The 17370-nt window shown below is 45.0% G+C and overlaps 1 protein-coding gene across 1 annotated transcript in view; it reads right to left on the minus strand.

The window, feature by feature from the left end:
* Positions 1–8479: 8479 nt before the first annotated feature.
* Positions 8480–17370, minus strand: part of LOC125715303 (zinc finger protein 239-like) — a gene marked incomplete at its 3' end in the record, with an annotated part of 30600 nt that continues 21709 nt past the window's right edge. The window contains exon 6 of the mRNA XM_048986612.1: positions 8480–8837. Coding sequence (XP_048842569.1) covers positions 8480–8837 — 358 coding nt within the window. The remainder of the gene's footprint in view (positions 8838–17370) is intronic.

Raw genomic sequence — 17370 nt, forward strand, 5'->3', positions numbered from 1 at the left:
ACTCACACACCATTCAATCTCTACGGGCAATTTAGCAAGTCCAATTAGCCTCAGCATGTTTTTGGACTGTGGGGGGAAACCAGGGTACCCGGAGGAAAACCCACGATGACATGGGGAGAACATGCAAGCTCCACACACATGTGATCCAGGTGGAGAGTCAAACCCGTGTCCCAGAGGCGTGAGGCAACAGTGCTAACCACTGCACCACCATGCCGCCCCACTATTAATCTCAATTTTGCTAAATAAAAATATCTGGCTTGCATCAGTCACATGATGACCATTAACCAATGCTCACCCTTGACGGCAGAGCGCGCTGGTTACGAGCCGGGAACAAGCTCGCAAAGAGCACGTGCATTTTTTGCTGGCTGGGCGGTGCAGAGCTGTAGGGGAAACACAGAAATTATTTGGGAGACGCAGAGTGATGCAACAAAAACCAGTAAAGGTGTACAGCGTACACTATTGTCTATCGCAGACAGGAGTATTAGGTGATTATGTACACTTTAAATTGTCTTGTGGCAACTGACGAATTGAAACAAATGAGAATGCTGTGTCTGCACAGTGTGCAACAGCGCGACAAAACATTACCTGTCCTTTTATTAACTGCACAAGTAGTGGTGGTCATTAGCCGCTAGCTAACTGGGTGAGAGTGTCATGGGTCTAACTCTGTCCACCATTTTAGGGAACATATTTTGTTTTAAAGTAAGTTACCAGGCTTTCCCCTGCCTTTCTGGAGGGCTTATATTTCACTAAAAACTATCTAACATGCATATCTACATAATTATGGACTATTACGATATAAAAACACACACTGTATTTTAAAGAAAATTATAATTATATACAGAGTGTATTAGATTTATATTTCAAATATGACAAAATGCAGATTTTACAGAAGCAAAATTATTGTACCACTACAATTTAAACATTTAATAAGCTTGCTGCCTTGCACAGAGTGGATAGTCAAGCAAACTGAATCATCATAAATACATTATTGTATATTTTTTATTCTTATTGCTTTATTATTATAGCACAATGAATACATGATAAGGGAAGGATTCTGGATCAGCACCATGATGCAAACTTGTGGCCGTAGTATGTACAGTATTCTGGAGAATGTGTAAAACGTCACTGTATGTGCACAACTCAGCCCTGCCGTCCAGCACTATCAGCAGCAGGGGCAGCAGCAACCCCTCAACAGCAACATCGTGCCCCATCAGGTAAAACATAAGCCACGTTTGCTTTGCATTGTTCTCACCCGATGACAGTGAGTATGATGCAATTCCATATTAGATTCCTGATAAATGTGGGTCGTTATTTAGCTTGGTTCTATGTGCCCCTTCAAACATCTCTGCACGGCCCTGCATAACCCTGTATTCCGTCAATTCGCAAATCATATTCAAGTAATCATTCAAAAGTACTACATAAGAACTTATATAACATCCTTACAGTTTATTGCACGCAGGCTATATTTTGTGCATTTATTGTTGACACTGATGTTTGGTTCGGTTGCATCAAGACATACTATGTTTGCCACTTTGCTCGGTTTGCTGAGTTCCCCTAATATTTTTTGTCATTACTGACACCTATTTATTGTATTTATTTTGCCTGTTTATACCTGTTTTACTATTTTTACTGTTTGACTACCGATAATGAAAGAAAAAAGTATTGTTCATGGCCTTTCACCTCTGTCGCAACCATTCACACAGACTGTATACCTCAGCCTTAATGTTACCGCAGTTAAGTTAGCCTCATATTCAACTTTCTGGCTTTAACAGTTTTTAACAGAAGTAAGGTGGGGCATTTCTAATGAGATGTGTGTTTAATGAATTGCGATGCCCAGTACATAGACAACGATGCACACCAATTGTTTTTGCGCTCCAAACCATTTTGTGATTTGGGTACATTTTATGGCTTTGTTCTTTCCAGTAACTTTTCTGGAGGACTGAATACGGCAAACGTTACATATTAGTTATCAGTCATAGTAGACGACCATACTTTTTTTTTATTATAGTCTTACAGTTTCTAATTTACATGCCAAAAACTATTTTGACTGGTAGTGTTTTCATTTTTTTGTGAGTTTAGCTTGAATTTTAGGGTTTGTGCTTAGTGGTTTGATTAAAGGAGAGGAGATTTTAGGAAACGTGTTTTAGCAATTCAGAAAAACTGTAAAATGTTAAGGCATGTCAGACTACTTTGAAAGTGGGTGAGAGGCCTCACACTCCAAAGGGTTACAGTAAATACTGATTATGCTGTGTTTCTTTTATGTTCCTCTTTTTGAGTCTGGTACTATGACAAAAAAATTCCCAATCTATCTATCTAGTGCTACTTCATTATTCCATCCTCTTTGTGCAACGTAGTAATGTAATGTACTGTCAGTAAAACAGCATGATACTACCACCACCCTGCTTGACCATTGGTTCAGTATTCTTATGTTAAGAAAACAACCTCACCTTGATCCCCTGCAAACATCTCTTTTCATTGTGGCCAAGCAGAGAAGTTAATGACACATTCACATGTCATTGTGACTGCCCCCCACCCCCACCCCAACCCGTGAATATGCAGCCATCAGCAGCCTTTCAGACTATTAGACAGACAGAACACACTAAGGAATGTGTCTGTTTTATTCAAGCACAGTACAGAACCATATGTTTTTTTATTTTTCATGACCATAGGTGAGGGTAGGAACGTAGATTGACTGGTAAATCGAGAGCTTCGCCTTTTGGCTCAGCTCTCTCTTCACCATGACAGACCGATGCAGCGCCCACATGACTGCTGACGCCACACCGATCCGCCCGTTGAACTCCCGTTCCATCGTTCCCCCACTCATGAACAAGATCCCAAGATACTTAAACTCCTCCACTTGGGGGAGGACCCCATCCCCAACCCGGAGAGAGCATTCTACGCTTTTCCGGCTGAGAACCATGGTCTCGGATTTGGAGGTGCTGATTCTCATCCCAACCGCTTCACACTCGGCTGCGAACTGCTCCAGTGAGAGCTGAAGGTCACGGTCCGATGAGGCCAACAGAACCACATCATCGGCAAAAAGCAGAGACCTAATCCTGAGGTCACCGAATCGGACACCCTGAACGCCCTGGCTGCGCCTAGAAATTCTGTCCATTAAAGCTATGGACAGAATCGGTGACAAAGGGCAGCCCTGACGGAGTCCAACCCTCACCGGAAACAAGTCCGACTTATTGCCGCCCATGTGGACCAGGCTCTGGCACTGGTCATACAGGGACCGAACCGCCCTTAAAAGGGGGCCCGGAACCCCATACTACCGGAGCACTCCCCACAGGACTCCCCGAGGGACATGGTCGAATGCACTCTCCAAGTCCACAAGACACATGTAGACTGGTTGGGTAAACTCCCATGAACCCTCCAAAACCCTGCTGAGAGTATAGAGCTGGTCCACTGTTCCACGGCCAGGGCGAAAACCACACTGCTCTTCCTGAATCCGAGGCTCGACAATCCGGCGGACCCTCCTCTCCAGGACCCCCGAATAGACCTTACCAGGGAGGCTGAGGAGTGTGATCCCCCTATAGTTGGAGCACACCCTCCGGTCCCCCTTCTTAAAGAGGGGGACCACCACCCCGGTCTGCCAGTCCTGAGGCACTGCCCCCGATGTCCACGCGATGCCGCAGATGCGTGTCAGCCAGGACAGCCCCACAGCATCCAGAGCCTTAAGGACGAATCTCATCCACCCCCGGGGCCCGGCCACCGAGGAGCTGTTTGACCACCTCAGTGACCTCCGCCCCAGAAATAGGCGAGTCCACCCCCAAGTCCCCACACTCTGCTTCCATATCGGAAGGCGTGTCGGTGGGATTGAGGAGGTCTTCGAAGTATTCCTTCCACCGACCCAAGACGTCCCGAGTTGAGGTCAGCAGCGCACCATCCCCACCATAAATAGTGTTGATGCTGCACCGCTTTCCCGCCCGGAGCCGCCGGATGGCGGACCAGAATCTCCTCGAAGCCGTACGGAAGTCGTTCTCCATGGCCTCGCCAAACTCCTCCCACACCCGAGTTTTTGCATCAGCAACCGCCAAAGCCACATCCCGCTTGGCCTGCCGGTAGCCGTCAGCTGCATCTGGACTCCCACAGGCTAAAAAGGCCCGATAGGACTCCTTCTTCAGCTTGACGGTGAAGTAAAATACAAAATTCTAACTTCATCAATAAACTGACTAAAACACATTTTGATAGTTTTAGGCCATCATTGCCTCACAGCAGAAACAATTTCTTAAATTTCACAGGCCATGTATTGCAGTATAATCAATTTATTAATGAAACTGGAATTTTGTCTAAATATAAGAAAATTATAATTGCTTAGATTTTCATTTTTGTAGTGAAGTTAAGATAAGAAGTTTTCATAATCACTGTTCTCCCTGGTGGATGTAATTAAGTTATAATTTTTGTCCCTGTATCAAACACACTTTAATGATCCATATTCAATACAAACCTGACACACATCTCACAAGTCTAATACTCATTATGAGTAGTTTAAAGAGGGAAGTTCACTTAAAAGCCCTGGACACTAACACGGTACAAAAAGGTGTCAGAGTTTGTTTTTTGGCAGAAGCTAAGAAAGCAGGTAACTGATGGTCAGATATTGCCATGACGAAAAATACATTTGATTTTTCCCTTATTCATCCACTTTATTAGGTACACCAGGTCAACTGCTTGTTAAATCTAATCAGCCAATCATATGTCAGCACTAACAGTCTGAGATGAATGCTCAACATACTAAGCTATGCAGCAGTCCAAGGAACAGGGAAAACAGAAGGGACTTAAGCACACTGGGACTGAAGGGCAAGAGACAGGGAGGAACACGATGGCCAGCGACACCTACTGGCCAAATCGGTTGGAGACATGAAGGGCAGGGCCAGATGGGTGCTGATTGTGAGAGCGCTTTAAATTGACACGCTGACTGTATGTAACTATTATTGTGCTTTTTTGTTTGTAAATCTTTAAGTGACAATAAAATAAAATAAAAAAGGCTGTACAGATCAGGTAGTGAGAGCTACTTCCAAGGACACCTCTCACTGGCAGAGTTACATGACGTGCCCATTCTCCTTCAGGTCCGCACTGTATGGGTTACAAGTATTTAGGTATTAACAACTCAGTTTGGGTCAAGTTAACCTGAAGTACGAAGCCAACAGCGTCAACTCAGCATTTTTAAGAGTGAAGAAAACTAGCGGTGTGATATTGAAAAGCCAGAGTTACCGCCACTTATCCTCAAAGTTAATCGGCTAAACAAGGAATCTGGCTTCACAATATAAGCCTCAGAAAGCGCCCGGTAGCTCACCATCAACACATTTATTTATTTAGCTTGTGGACACAAAATAATTTTTATTATGACGACATGCACGCATGGCGTGAAAATGAAGGATGCGCTTGTTTGAAACTATAAAAACCACTTTGCGTCACGCTTTCTGCCGGTAGCTTAAATGAAGCATATGAGGCGCTCAGTAAGTCCTTCAAATTTGCCATGTATGTTTTTAACGTAATGTTTGAAACAACCTGCACAGAAATTGCTGCATTTGTAGTGCCATTGTCTGGCAGCAGGTGAGGGCTGGGTTTTATACACTTAATATTTTGAAACTCAGTTCTCATCTACCTCCATCCAGTCCAGAACCAATTGGTGCAAAGCAGGGAATAACCCAGGATGAGACACCCATTGCAAGGCACACTGACACATGACCACCTATGAACCATTTGGTAACTCTGTTTAGCCTGAGCATGGAGGTACCTGGAGGACACCTCGCGATAACATGGGGAAAACATGCAAGCTCCACACACATGAAACCCTAGCAGGGGCTTGAACCCAGCTCCTAGAAGCATGAGGCAACAGGGCTAGCCACTGCACCACCATTGCCACCCTGCGTTACCACTAATAAAGTCATATATGTTCATAACTTTCATTTCTTCTCAAATATATACTGCAAGTTGTTCATCATCAGTAATCCATGTCTGCGATGTAATTTTGTAAATCCTACAGGTCACATGCAAGCATGGCGTGAAAATGAAACAAAACCCAACTTCCCAATGCAACCCAAAGCTAACTTGCCTAAGTACAGACTCACGTGCACCACCTTCAAGTCTTGCTATAATTTCCTTTTTACGTTCTACAAATACCCTCACTGCTTTCCTCTTTGGTTTGCTGCAATCGTGTTCACTTTCATAGGGGCCATGATTACTATATCACTAAACATACTGTAGACAAAGCACTACAAAAATCATACCGAACAAAGGAACACACCATTCTCATGTCAAACTCGGTCAAGAGGTACTACGAAACAGACCGATTCACAGGCATAAGCAACCCAGTAGGTCCATTTGCATGTCAGCTCATCAAAGATGCATCTTGATTTGTACAAATTTAGCAGTCCCGTTTCATCGTGATCAGTAAAAGACCAGTAACAACTGATTTTGGCTTAAAAAGTGGCAATATGTAACCTGTTTTAGAAGCAGCAGATTTAACTCTGCACATATTTAAATATTTGTCTTTTACATGCCTCTGACATGTCCCAAATTAGTAAGAGTCGCTGTTTGGCTGAATGTTTTCCATTTAGTATGAATTCAAATGATTCAACTTCTAAAGACAACATGAGACCATTGTATTTGGATCATTGTTGAATGTTCATTGTTGAAGTTTTGTTGCTTAATTGGTATTAGAATACCATGTGACCTACAATACATGCGGGGCGGCATTGTGGTGCATTGGTTAGCACTGTTGCCGCACAACTCTGGGACCCGGGTTCGAGTCTCCGCCTGGGTCACATGTGTGCGGAGTTTGCATATTCTCCCCATGTCGTCGTGGGGTTTTCTCCGGGTACTCCGGTTTCCCCTCCATAGTCCAAAAACATGCCGAATAAAATAATTGGCTAATTGGAGTTACTAAATTGCCCATAGGTGTGCATGCGTGAGTGAATGGTGTGTGAGTGTACCCTGCGATGCGTGACCCAGTAGGATAAGCAGTTTGGAAAATGGATGGATGATTATACATGTATATTTATCTAGTAAAGGAAAACAAACAGTATTATCAAAAGACAGCTTTTACAGCAAACATTTTATGAATGTTTGCAAATCAAAATAATGTTGTAATTTGGAGATCAGTGCTGACACACCACAGCACAACACACAGTGCACAACCACGAAATGTAACCTCTGCATTTAACCTACATGTGACACCAAGACATAGCAGGGGGCAGCTAACTCAGCACCCAGGAAGCCGTGCTTGGGGGTGGTACCTTGCTAGTCAGGGATTTGGACCAGCAACATTTCGATTACAAGTGCACTTCCCTAATTAAAATGAAATATTTCATATGTTCACAATCAATTAATGTGCAGGAAGGCTACCAATTCTGTCATTTTCCACTAACACCAAATTTACTCGCTAGCCTCCCAAGGTCATTCTAAATTAATTGCAACAGACATGCTCAGGCAGTGGCATCTTGTGGTTTGTCATATATAGAAGGCTTCATTAATGATAACTCAGACTAGCTAGTTTTGTTCCTAAGGACAAAGTACATTTCTATCATCTAATCGTGGGAGTTTTCATAGCCACTGAGCTCATGTAAAAGGGAGAACCGACTGATGAACTTGAGGTTGCAAATCATGTGTCGCAGTCGCTGGTCCCGTTTAGATATACACTCAATAAATACAACGTTTCTTTTTTAGTTTTTTTGAGTTTATGTCTGGCACCCTACTGTAACACAAAGCTGGCAATTCATGTATTATAATTTAAGATAGCGTTATGGTGCCTCATTGCACCTGCATTTAGATTTTATGGCTAACTGTATTGTACATTACTTCCTTCAAACGATATGAAGAAATGCCTCAGTCCAATTTGCCTGAACAAAATACAGCTTTTCATAGTCCTGAGCCCTCGCAATACATTTAGCTTGTATGAAACTTTCTTTAAAATTGAAAAGAAATACAAAACTTCCTGCATCTGTACGGCGGACATCTCCGACATTCCCTGGTAAAATGGCCCCTACGCACAAACCGTGACGTATTACACATGTAACTTAATACAACCCATTGCCTATACATGTCTCAGTAGGTGGAGACATTAAACAGCAGAGGCCACGCCCTAGCTCAGCTATCATATCTAGACTTACAAACAGTGAGCTATTTCAAACAGAAAAATTTACAGAAATTCTGAATTTTATTTCACGTAACACGAATCATCTTCTGTAAAATACACAACCGTGCAATTTAACAGTCTATAAAACTGCTTTGCAGTCAAAGACTACCTTCACAATATATTCTAACTATTAAAAAACACTGCCTCTGAATCTTTGTCAAACAAATCCTAAACATCAACAGGACTAATGAGGGGACCCAACATACAGGTATTTCAGAAATACAATTTAGAAAAAAATCAAGAACAAACATTTAATGGACTGACTGAACTGTGTGGGTCTGGTGGTGTGTCTCAATGTATCCTAATCAAGAAAATCACTGGGAGCACTGGTAGGGCCTCTCCTGTGTGAATCCGCTGGTGTCTTTTTAGGTTTCCTAAACGGCTGAAGCTCTTCCCACACTGGGAGCACTGGTAGGGCCTCTCCCCTGTGTGAATCCGCAGGTGTGTCTTTAGGGTTCCTGACTGACTAAAGCTCTTCCCACACTGGGAGCACTGGTAGGGCTTCTCTCCTGTGTGAATCCGCTGGTGCTTCTTTAGGGGTCCTAACTCATTAAATCCGTTTCCACACTGGGAGCACTGGTAGGGCCTCTCTCCTGTGTGAATCCGCTGGTGTGTCTTCAGGTGACTTAACTGAATGAAGCTCTTGCCACACTGGGAGCACTGGTAGGGCCTCTCTCCTGTGTGAATCCGCTGGTGTCTCTTTAGGCATCTTAACTCATTAAATCGGTTTCCACACTGGAAGCACTGGTAGGGCCTCTCTCCTGTGTGAATCCGTTGGTGAGTCTTTAGGTTTCCTAAAAGACTGAAGCTCTTCCCACACTCAGAACACCGATGGGACTTCTTTGTGCGAGTCTGCCTGTGTATTTTACAGTCTCTGTTTATATTGAAAGTCTTCGGAACCTGGGAACCCTGCTGTGATGTCAGTGTGTTGACAGAAGTTGGGGAATCCTGGTATGTGTCGACAGTTCCAGCCCTCAGTTGTCTGACATGTTCCTTGGGATGAGATTCACTCATTCTCCTTGCTGGGGGCAAGATGAAAACAAGTCAGTCAGTACTGAGAGGGAAAAAAGTTAATAGAAAAAAAGTCAGAAAAATAGTGAAGGCAAACGTATCTTCCAAAGAGCTTTCGTTACTCCATACGCAGTTTATGTTCACAATGTGGAATTCACACTGCAATCTCCAACATGCCTGAACTTTACCGAGTACTAACACTGCTGGTTTGAAATGGCAACCTGAAGCACAAACTATGACCTTCAAATGTACCAAAACATTTGCAGTTTTGATGGTATATGTTGGTAGCTAAAATCACCTGGGTTTGGAGGTTTCGCACACTGTTTGCTCCGCCCACCAGTAACTAACAGAAGAGAACCAATCAGCTCCACCTCAGTCACATCCTGAACCGCTGCATCCTTCACCTTCTGTCACGAAAAAAAACAAGACAGAATAAGCTGTTCACCTCAAATCTATACAGGTGCTTCTATTTGCTTAATAGTAAAAAAGGAGCAGAAACCAAACAAATTACTTCAAGTATAAACATTAAACTGAAATTATGTCCATTTCTGGTGTGACCTACCGTTGGCTGCTTTCGAAATTAAAACACAGAAATTATACCACTTCAGAACGGAAAAGTGACATTTGCAAAGAGACCCATCTACACTCCATTTCACCTTGGGGGGGCTCTCATTCGCAGTCCCTTCACCCTCAGATATCAGGTATTCCCCCTCCTCTTTTTTAACCTCTCTGACACCCTGCTGGGAAGGTTGCTGGTTTGTATGGCAGGTGGTGTTACTGCAGGAAGACGTCTGCTGAAACCAAAATGATATCAAACACATTGAGACTGTGCCAGTTAATTAGTATGTTGCAATACAAAGCCAGCAGCAGATTGCGTTGAGCACAAACAGACCCTCTTTCCCTGGTCTGTAGCACATGACTCTGATCCCACAGCAGGGGTTCTGCTCTGACCGGACCGCCTGGATGTAGGCTGGAAACTCCTGGATGCTGAAAACACAAATGATCACTTCAGGCAGACTGCATCACCTTAGCGCATATCCGCAAGGCTCTTTGTGTTTGGGTCGCAACTACAGGCACTTTCACATTGAGCTTTTGTCTGGAACCAAAACCTTATCCTGGAACCAGGGATTTCTCTCACGTTCACACTGCGGGAACTCAGCCCGATTGTAGTTCCCTGGAAGAAGTTCCAGAACCCTTTAGTGCTTACTCCAGACTAGGTCCTTTTTGTTCAAATACGGTGGTGCTTATAGCATTAAACTTGCTGACTGGTTGACCACAAGCACTGGCGCTAACTTGGAAATTACTCATAGGTGCAGAAAAAGAGATGCAGCAGAGCAAAAATTGAGCAGACACATGGAATACAAAAAGAATCCCATTTAATGCATCAACCAATACATTTTTTGCTTGCATCTCCATCTTTTTGTATCAGACGCTTCAATCGCTACCAATATAGTTCTGTCTAATATCGCCGGTGCAAGGGGTGAAACTTGCCAGCGCTTATTAGTGAGACGTCATATACATGTGATAGGTTCATATAAGCAAAATATAAATAATTTGTGATCAATCCCTCAAGTAACTAACAAATAAAACAAATTACTCAACCTCCATTGTTTTGGAATGACGGTGTAGTTTCAAATAAAGTCATTGTGAACCTACAAACTTTTTGTGTCTTACATGCTTCAGCGTAAAGGTCCCAGTTCCAGTTGTGTGGGATGAAACTGATACACAAAAGTGGCTAGTAGCTGCAAGAGTTCCAGGTCGACACAGCCCAGGGACCCAAACCAGGCCCCGGAACTTTTGCCTTATCCTTTAACGACACAGATGAATGCCTGACACTGTTTGAAGGAATCACCCGTCACAGCAGGAAACCTCTGACTGGCAGTATCACCTCCACTCGCCTTGTCCCCCGGGCTCCTTCTCAGAAGGTGAGAAGTCCACTCCTCCGAATTGCTGCATTTGTCACCGCCCAACCTCTCCTCCATCACCCCGCTGGATCGGCTTCTTCTCATGAACACTGGAGTGGTGGAATTCAGCCATAGAGAAAACACAGTTGCAGACTATGCAAATTTCCCACCGGTGGGACTAATAAAGGCTCTCATTGCAGTCTTGGTACTCATCCAAGTCTAATGCCGGAGCCCAAAGCCTACCCATATCCAACATGGCCTGGTGGTTCCTCTTCATGTTCCTGTAGTGCACCTTCTCGCATCTCTGCAGCCGAACCCATTCAGCCTTGGAGAAATAGGTCCGGATATCCGCATAATCCTCCTGCATGAGGATAGGGTTCTCCATGAGGCTGCTTCATGCTTTACAGAGCAGGCACAATGACACTGAAAGGCCACTGCACCCACTGGCCATCCCAGATACAACAGCCCGTCCTCAGTTTTAGCTGTCAGTTCTCCCCCAGTTGCCTTACCTCATCTGACAAACTCATGTCCGAAGCCCTTTCCATCCTATGCAGCAACCAAGTTCACGTTCCCACCTGAAATGTGTAATAAAATGTCAAATATGCAGAGGTGGGTAGGGACGAGGTACACTTAATCAAGTGACTTGTTGGGGAGGAAATCTTAGTGTATTCAGTGAACGTTTTGTAGTCTTACTTGAGTATATCTGCCAAATGAAATGCATTTTCTCCTGCATCTCATCTTTCGTTGACTTATGTGAGGCTGTTACCAGTGGTATCCAGCCATCCCATCAAGGCGGTTTTCCTCCCCAAACCATTCCAGCTCATACCACAGCTGACTTGCATGCAAACCACAAGCAAGATCAAGTTCATTGGATAGCAGTATGAGAGTACTGAACTACAACATGAATGCATTTTGCAGTCCACTTTCATCCTTGCCATGAGGGAAAGTTGGGGTCCCGCCAGACAAAGAAGCCTACCCCAGCTAAGAATAACTGGTAAATAAATTGACAGCAAATGTTATTCAGCTGAGATAGGGAACACAGGCTTAACCTTTGGATCATTTTAGGATTTGACAGGTGGTAGGGAACGATTTTCTTCACGTGAGAACGTAGGATAGCCAGCAGAGACCCCTGCCAAAAGAACTAAACCCTTTTAGTGCATTTATGGACATATTTGTTTTGCTTTTTAAAAGAAAACACTTTCTTAAATGCAAAAATAAATAAAATGATGTCAAATAAAATCACTGCATTATGTAATACTATTCATATTAATCTAAATCTGCAAAATAATATTACTAAAGCCTTGAAATAGATCTAGTTGCGTAAACCCCATGCTTCCCTTTAGACTCACCCCTGCATGCTGCAGGTATCACTCCAACTAATGAAGCTGAAAACATGGCTTTTCTTCACCTTTCAGCTTAACAGCTGGTTTGATTACGGACTCTCACCAGCTCTTTACCAGTAAAGGTTTAGTAGCGATTGCAAGCACTGCTGTTGTTTTCTTTCACTCCACCTGAGTTCGCCATCTCTGTAACAGAACCGTCTCTTTGCTCTTACTGTACAGACAGGCTCCAGCTCCGTGTTAAACTACGACAGCATCATTTTGACTGCTGTTGTGTTAACAGTGTTTTTACTGAGGAAAACTAGGGGCTGCTTAGGCTGAATCTTGTTATACTTTTCACGCTTACTTTGTATACTGGTTCCGCTCTGTGGACTGGTTCCATAGACTGGGTGCTTTGTTGAGATGTTGAATCATTGACGTTGTGCTATTGTGGTAAACTAATTCGGTTTTACAATGGACACACAGTACAGTATTTGCTTTTCTTTTGTTTGAAATGTTCCCAAACTTTAGACAGACATTTTTCGTCTTTCTCTGACTGTCCTCGCTATTTTCCCTGTCTTCCTCCATTGCGCCATCAAATCAACCCTGCTACACGTAATGCAGAATAAGCACTGTGCGACAGTATTAATCCTCCGAGTGAAACACGCCGATCACTAAGCAGCACGTAGTTGTCCGGATTACACGAAGCATCGAAGCAAAGAATTTGCATCGAGATTTTTAGTAATCGAGTTATTCGAGTTACTCGAATCGCTGCAGCCCTAATTACGTGATTTTTTTTTACCCAATATAAGGCATTTTACATTTAAACAAAACTGCAACTTCTAAACAATTAGAGTACATACATGTAAGCAAACACAAATTACGGAGTATTCCTAACTTTGGGCAACATATTAAAACTTTCTTCTGCAAGACGTCGGCACAAATATCCAAGATCGTCAACAGAAACATGACTGATGGAGCACATGTTTAATTATAAAAAGAACCACTTAACATTCTGACACTGTAGTGGTACTTATAGCTAAGGAGTTCTCCTTCACTGTTTATTATTCTCTACACTGAGAAGAGTGACATCCATCTCCCGCTTGCTAGCCCTGCCTTCCACATATCTCACATGCAGTTCATATCCGCACGAGCTGTAAGCCAATGAAATCTCCCCAATGGGTGTAACGTGGTTGATTTTTGATTATTAAAAAAGATAATATACCTGCGTTCGATTCTCTCTCTGAGGCGGAACTCGGATGAAAAAAATCCCGTCGGAAACATGCCTCCTTTCTGACGTTGAAGTTGGACAGAATTTTCCTGAGATATCCGAGATTGTGACGTTATTTCAGCATGGCGGTTTACACACTTAATAATAATAATAATAATAATAATAATAATACTACATTTTATTTATAATGCCCTTTACATCCCAGGATCTCAAAGGGCTACAAGTTAAAATAAAAAGAGACAAAATAAATAGTTTAAAAGTAAACAAATTTAAAACCTCTAAGTGGAGGAACCAAAGGTTTTGTTAAAAAGAAAAGTCTTTAGATGCTTTTTAAAACAGTCAGTGGGTTGTGGTGCCCTCAGGAAGTCAGGGAGGGCATTCCATAGGCGTGGAGCAGCAGCACAGAAAGCCCTATCTCCCATAGTCTTCAGATTGGTTCTTGGTTTGTGGAGGAGGTTAGCCTGCGTAGAACTGAGGGAACGTGTTGCGCGTTGTGGGTTGATAAGTTCTTTGAGGTGGGGGGGGGGGCATGTCCATGGACGCATTGGTGTGTAAGAAGCAAAACCTTATACTCAATCCTGGCGGAGACGGGAAGCCAATGAAGTGAGTGAAGAATGGGAGTGATGTGCTCATGTTTTCGCACTCTCATCAGGATCCTTGCTGCAGAGTTTTGAATGTATTGGAGCCTCTGCAGGCTCTTGCTAGGTATCCCAAAGAGAAGTGCATTACAGTAGTCCAGTCTAGAGGAGATAAAGGCATGGACCAGCTTTTCGGCATCAGATAGGGAGAGAATGGGGCGGAGTTTGGAAATGTTCCGGAGATGGTAGAAGGAGGTCTTACAGAGATGGTTGATATGGGATTCAAAGGTGAGTTGGGGATCCATTTTTACGCCAAGATTTGTGACTGTTGATAAGAGAGAGATAATAGAGCCAGAGAAGATGATACTGGTTATGGGTGATGATTTTATCTGGTGAGGGGTGCCAACCAGAATGGCCTCGGTTTTGGAGCTGTTGAGTTGAAGGAAATTGTGATCCATCCAAACCTTTATCTCCTCCAGACAGACGGTGAGTTGAGATGGGGATGATGAGAGTGGCGTTGCAGCTGTGGCATTTACATAAAGCTGTGTATCGTCGGCATAACAGTGAAAGGAAAATCCATGGCGGCTGATGACCTGACCGAGCGGAGAAAGGTAAAGAATGAAGAGCATGGGGCCAAGAACTGACCCCTGGGGAACGCCACAGGAGACTGTGTGTGGCTTTGAGGTGGAGTCACCCATAGCAAGGTACTCTATCCGGTTTGCGAGGTATGATTGAAACCAGCTGAGGGCAATGTCAGTGAGTCCAAAGGTGGAATGTAGTCGATTTAATAAGATGTCATGGTCAACTGTATCAAATACAGCAGATATGTCCATGGAGAATAAGCAAGGAGGAAGAGCCAGCATCGGATGACATCAGGAGATCATTTGAGACTCTTACGAGTGCAGTTTCTGTACCGTGGTTTGTCCGGAAACCAGATTGGAATTTTTCATAGAGGTTGTTGAGTTTCAGGTGGTTATGCAGCTGGATGGCTACTACTTTCTCAATCACTTTGGATATGAATGGGAGATTTGAGATGGGCCTATAATTGGAAAGGACTTCTGGGTCCAGGTTGTGTTTTTTGAGAAGTGGTCTTATAATGGCTTTTTTAAGACAGATGGGATATGACCAGTTTGAAGAGAGGAGACTTAAGATAGTGATATGGGTCTGCACCAGGGAAGTTGGGAAAGGGTCTAAGGCACAGGTGGCGGGTTTCATCTTCCTGATGATGTTTTGCACCTATTCTGATGAAGCCAGAGAAAAGCAGTTTAGGCGCTGAGAAATAGCACATGTTGAGGAAATGGTTTGGATCTGAGGACCGGAAAGGGCAGAGCGAATATGTGCAATTTTGGATGTGAAATAATCCATGAAATGGTTGCACTGCTCTGCTGTGGTGCCAGTAAGTGGGAGGAGGCGTTGCGGTTCGAGGAGATGGTTAACAGTGGAGAAAAGCTGTTTGGAATTTCCTGCACTATTTCTGATGGCGTCAGAAAAAAATTTCGACCTTGCCTCTATGAGAGATTTCAAATATTGCAATTTTGTTGGTGCTCCCGGTAGGCTTGCTTGTGAACGGTAAGGCCAGATGCTTTATAGCGCCGCTCAAAGATCCGACCTGCTGTCTTCATTTTCCGAAGCCCATCTGTGAACCAGGGCGCTGAGCGTGAGAAGGTCACAGCTCTGGTTTTAACAGGGGCATGGTGGTCCAGAAGGCTACTCAGATGGCTGTTATAGTAGTCCACTGCTTCATCAGCTGATGAAAAATTTGTGGAAAGATGCTGAAGGTCTGCTGCCACGTGTTCTGGGTTGATGTTTTTGAGGTTCCTAAAGCAGATATTGCGTTCAGGCTTGGTGAGGCTAGAAGGAGATGGCAACTCCATAGAAATTACCTTGTGGTCGGAGACACCTAGGTCATACACCTGCAAGTTGGTGAGAGAAGCAGAGTTTGTGATGACCAGGTCCAAGGTGTGCCCCCTGTTGTGTGTAGGGACATCAACAAGTTTTAAATTAAAGCAGTCGAGCAATTGAAGAAACTCAGCAGCAAGGCAACAAGTGGGGGAGTCAACGTGGATGTTCAAATCTCCTAAAATGATTGTGATGCCCGGCCCGTCCGCTCCTCGTGTGTGCCACGCCCCCTAATTACCCACGTGTGATTTCCTGATCGTGCCCAGTCGTGTCTTGTTTCCTGCTGCCTTGTTCCATGTATTTAAGTTCCTGATTTGTACTAACCCGTTGTCTGTCATTGATGTTAGTCGGCGTTTCATGTCTCCTGCTCCCAGTTTTTTGAATAAACCCCCAGTTTACCCCGACTTCCGCCTGCTTCCTGCCCGTTCGCCTCGTACGATCGCCGCTCTGCCCGCGATCGCTGCCACCTCCCGTGACAGAATGACAGACCCACTCAACAAGGCACAGCAGCAGACCGAGAGCCAACGTCTCGGTCCGCTGCAAGAGGTGTACTACTGGTTGAACCAGCCCGACGTCCGGGAGGACCCCGTCGCGTTGAAATTGGCCACCGACAGCTGCGATCTCCTGCTGGCGATGTCCCCATCGGAGGGCGGGCATCGTTTGGGAGAGGTGCGCGCCCACCTCCATGAGCTCATCCAACGGATGACAGCTCGGAGGTTAGAGCTGGACGCGCCATGCGTCGTGGAGACTGTTCCCCAGCTGTCTGTCCCACCGGACGAGGAGCAGCCTTCCACGACCCGCACGACAAAGAGGAGAAAGAGGAAGAAGCACGCGATCGCCCCTGCGATCGTTCTGGGAGCGTGCACGCTCATCCCCGCTTCTCTCCTCACCGGGGACTTGGAGGACTCCCCGGCTGACCTCGACGTCATCACCGCAGCTATGCTGCCTGTGCAGGCAGCTTCCCCCGTCCGGGGAGAACACCCAGCCGCAGCTGAGCTGCTACCGCCCCTCGAGCGGTACTACTTCCGGCCCGAGCGGTTGGCCAACAAGGGGGCCAGCGCAGTGCGGGACGCGATCCCGCGTGTGCCCCGGGCACTTAAAGGGGCCACGTCCGTCTTGCCCGCACGGGACCTACCGGTCCCGCCGCCTGCAGCCCCTGCTCAGCCCGAGCAGCCGCCTCCTGTGCCTGCAGCCCCAGAGGCGCTCCCTCCGCCTGCTGCAGCCCCAGAGGCGCTCCCTCCGCCTGCTGCAGCCCCAGCTCCCGTCCCTCCGCCTGCTGCAGCCCCAG

This window comes from Brienomyrus brachyistius, chromosome 20, assembly GCF_023856365.1.
Source record: "Brienomyrus brachyistius isolate T26 chromosome 20, BBRACH_0.4, whole genome shotgun sequence".
Classification (NCBI taxonomy): Eukaryota; Metazoa; Chordata; class Actinopteri; order Osteoglossiformes; family Mormyridae; genus Brienomyrus; species Brienomyrus brachyistius.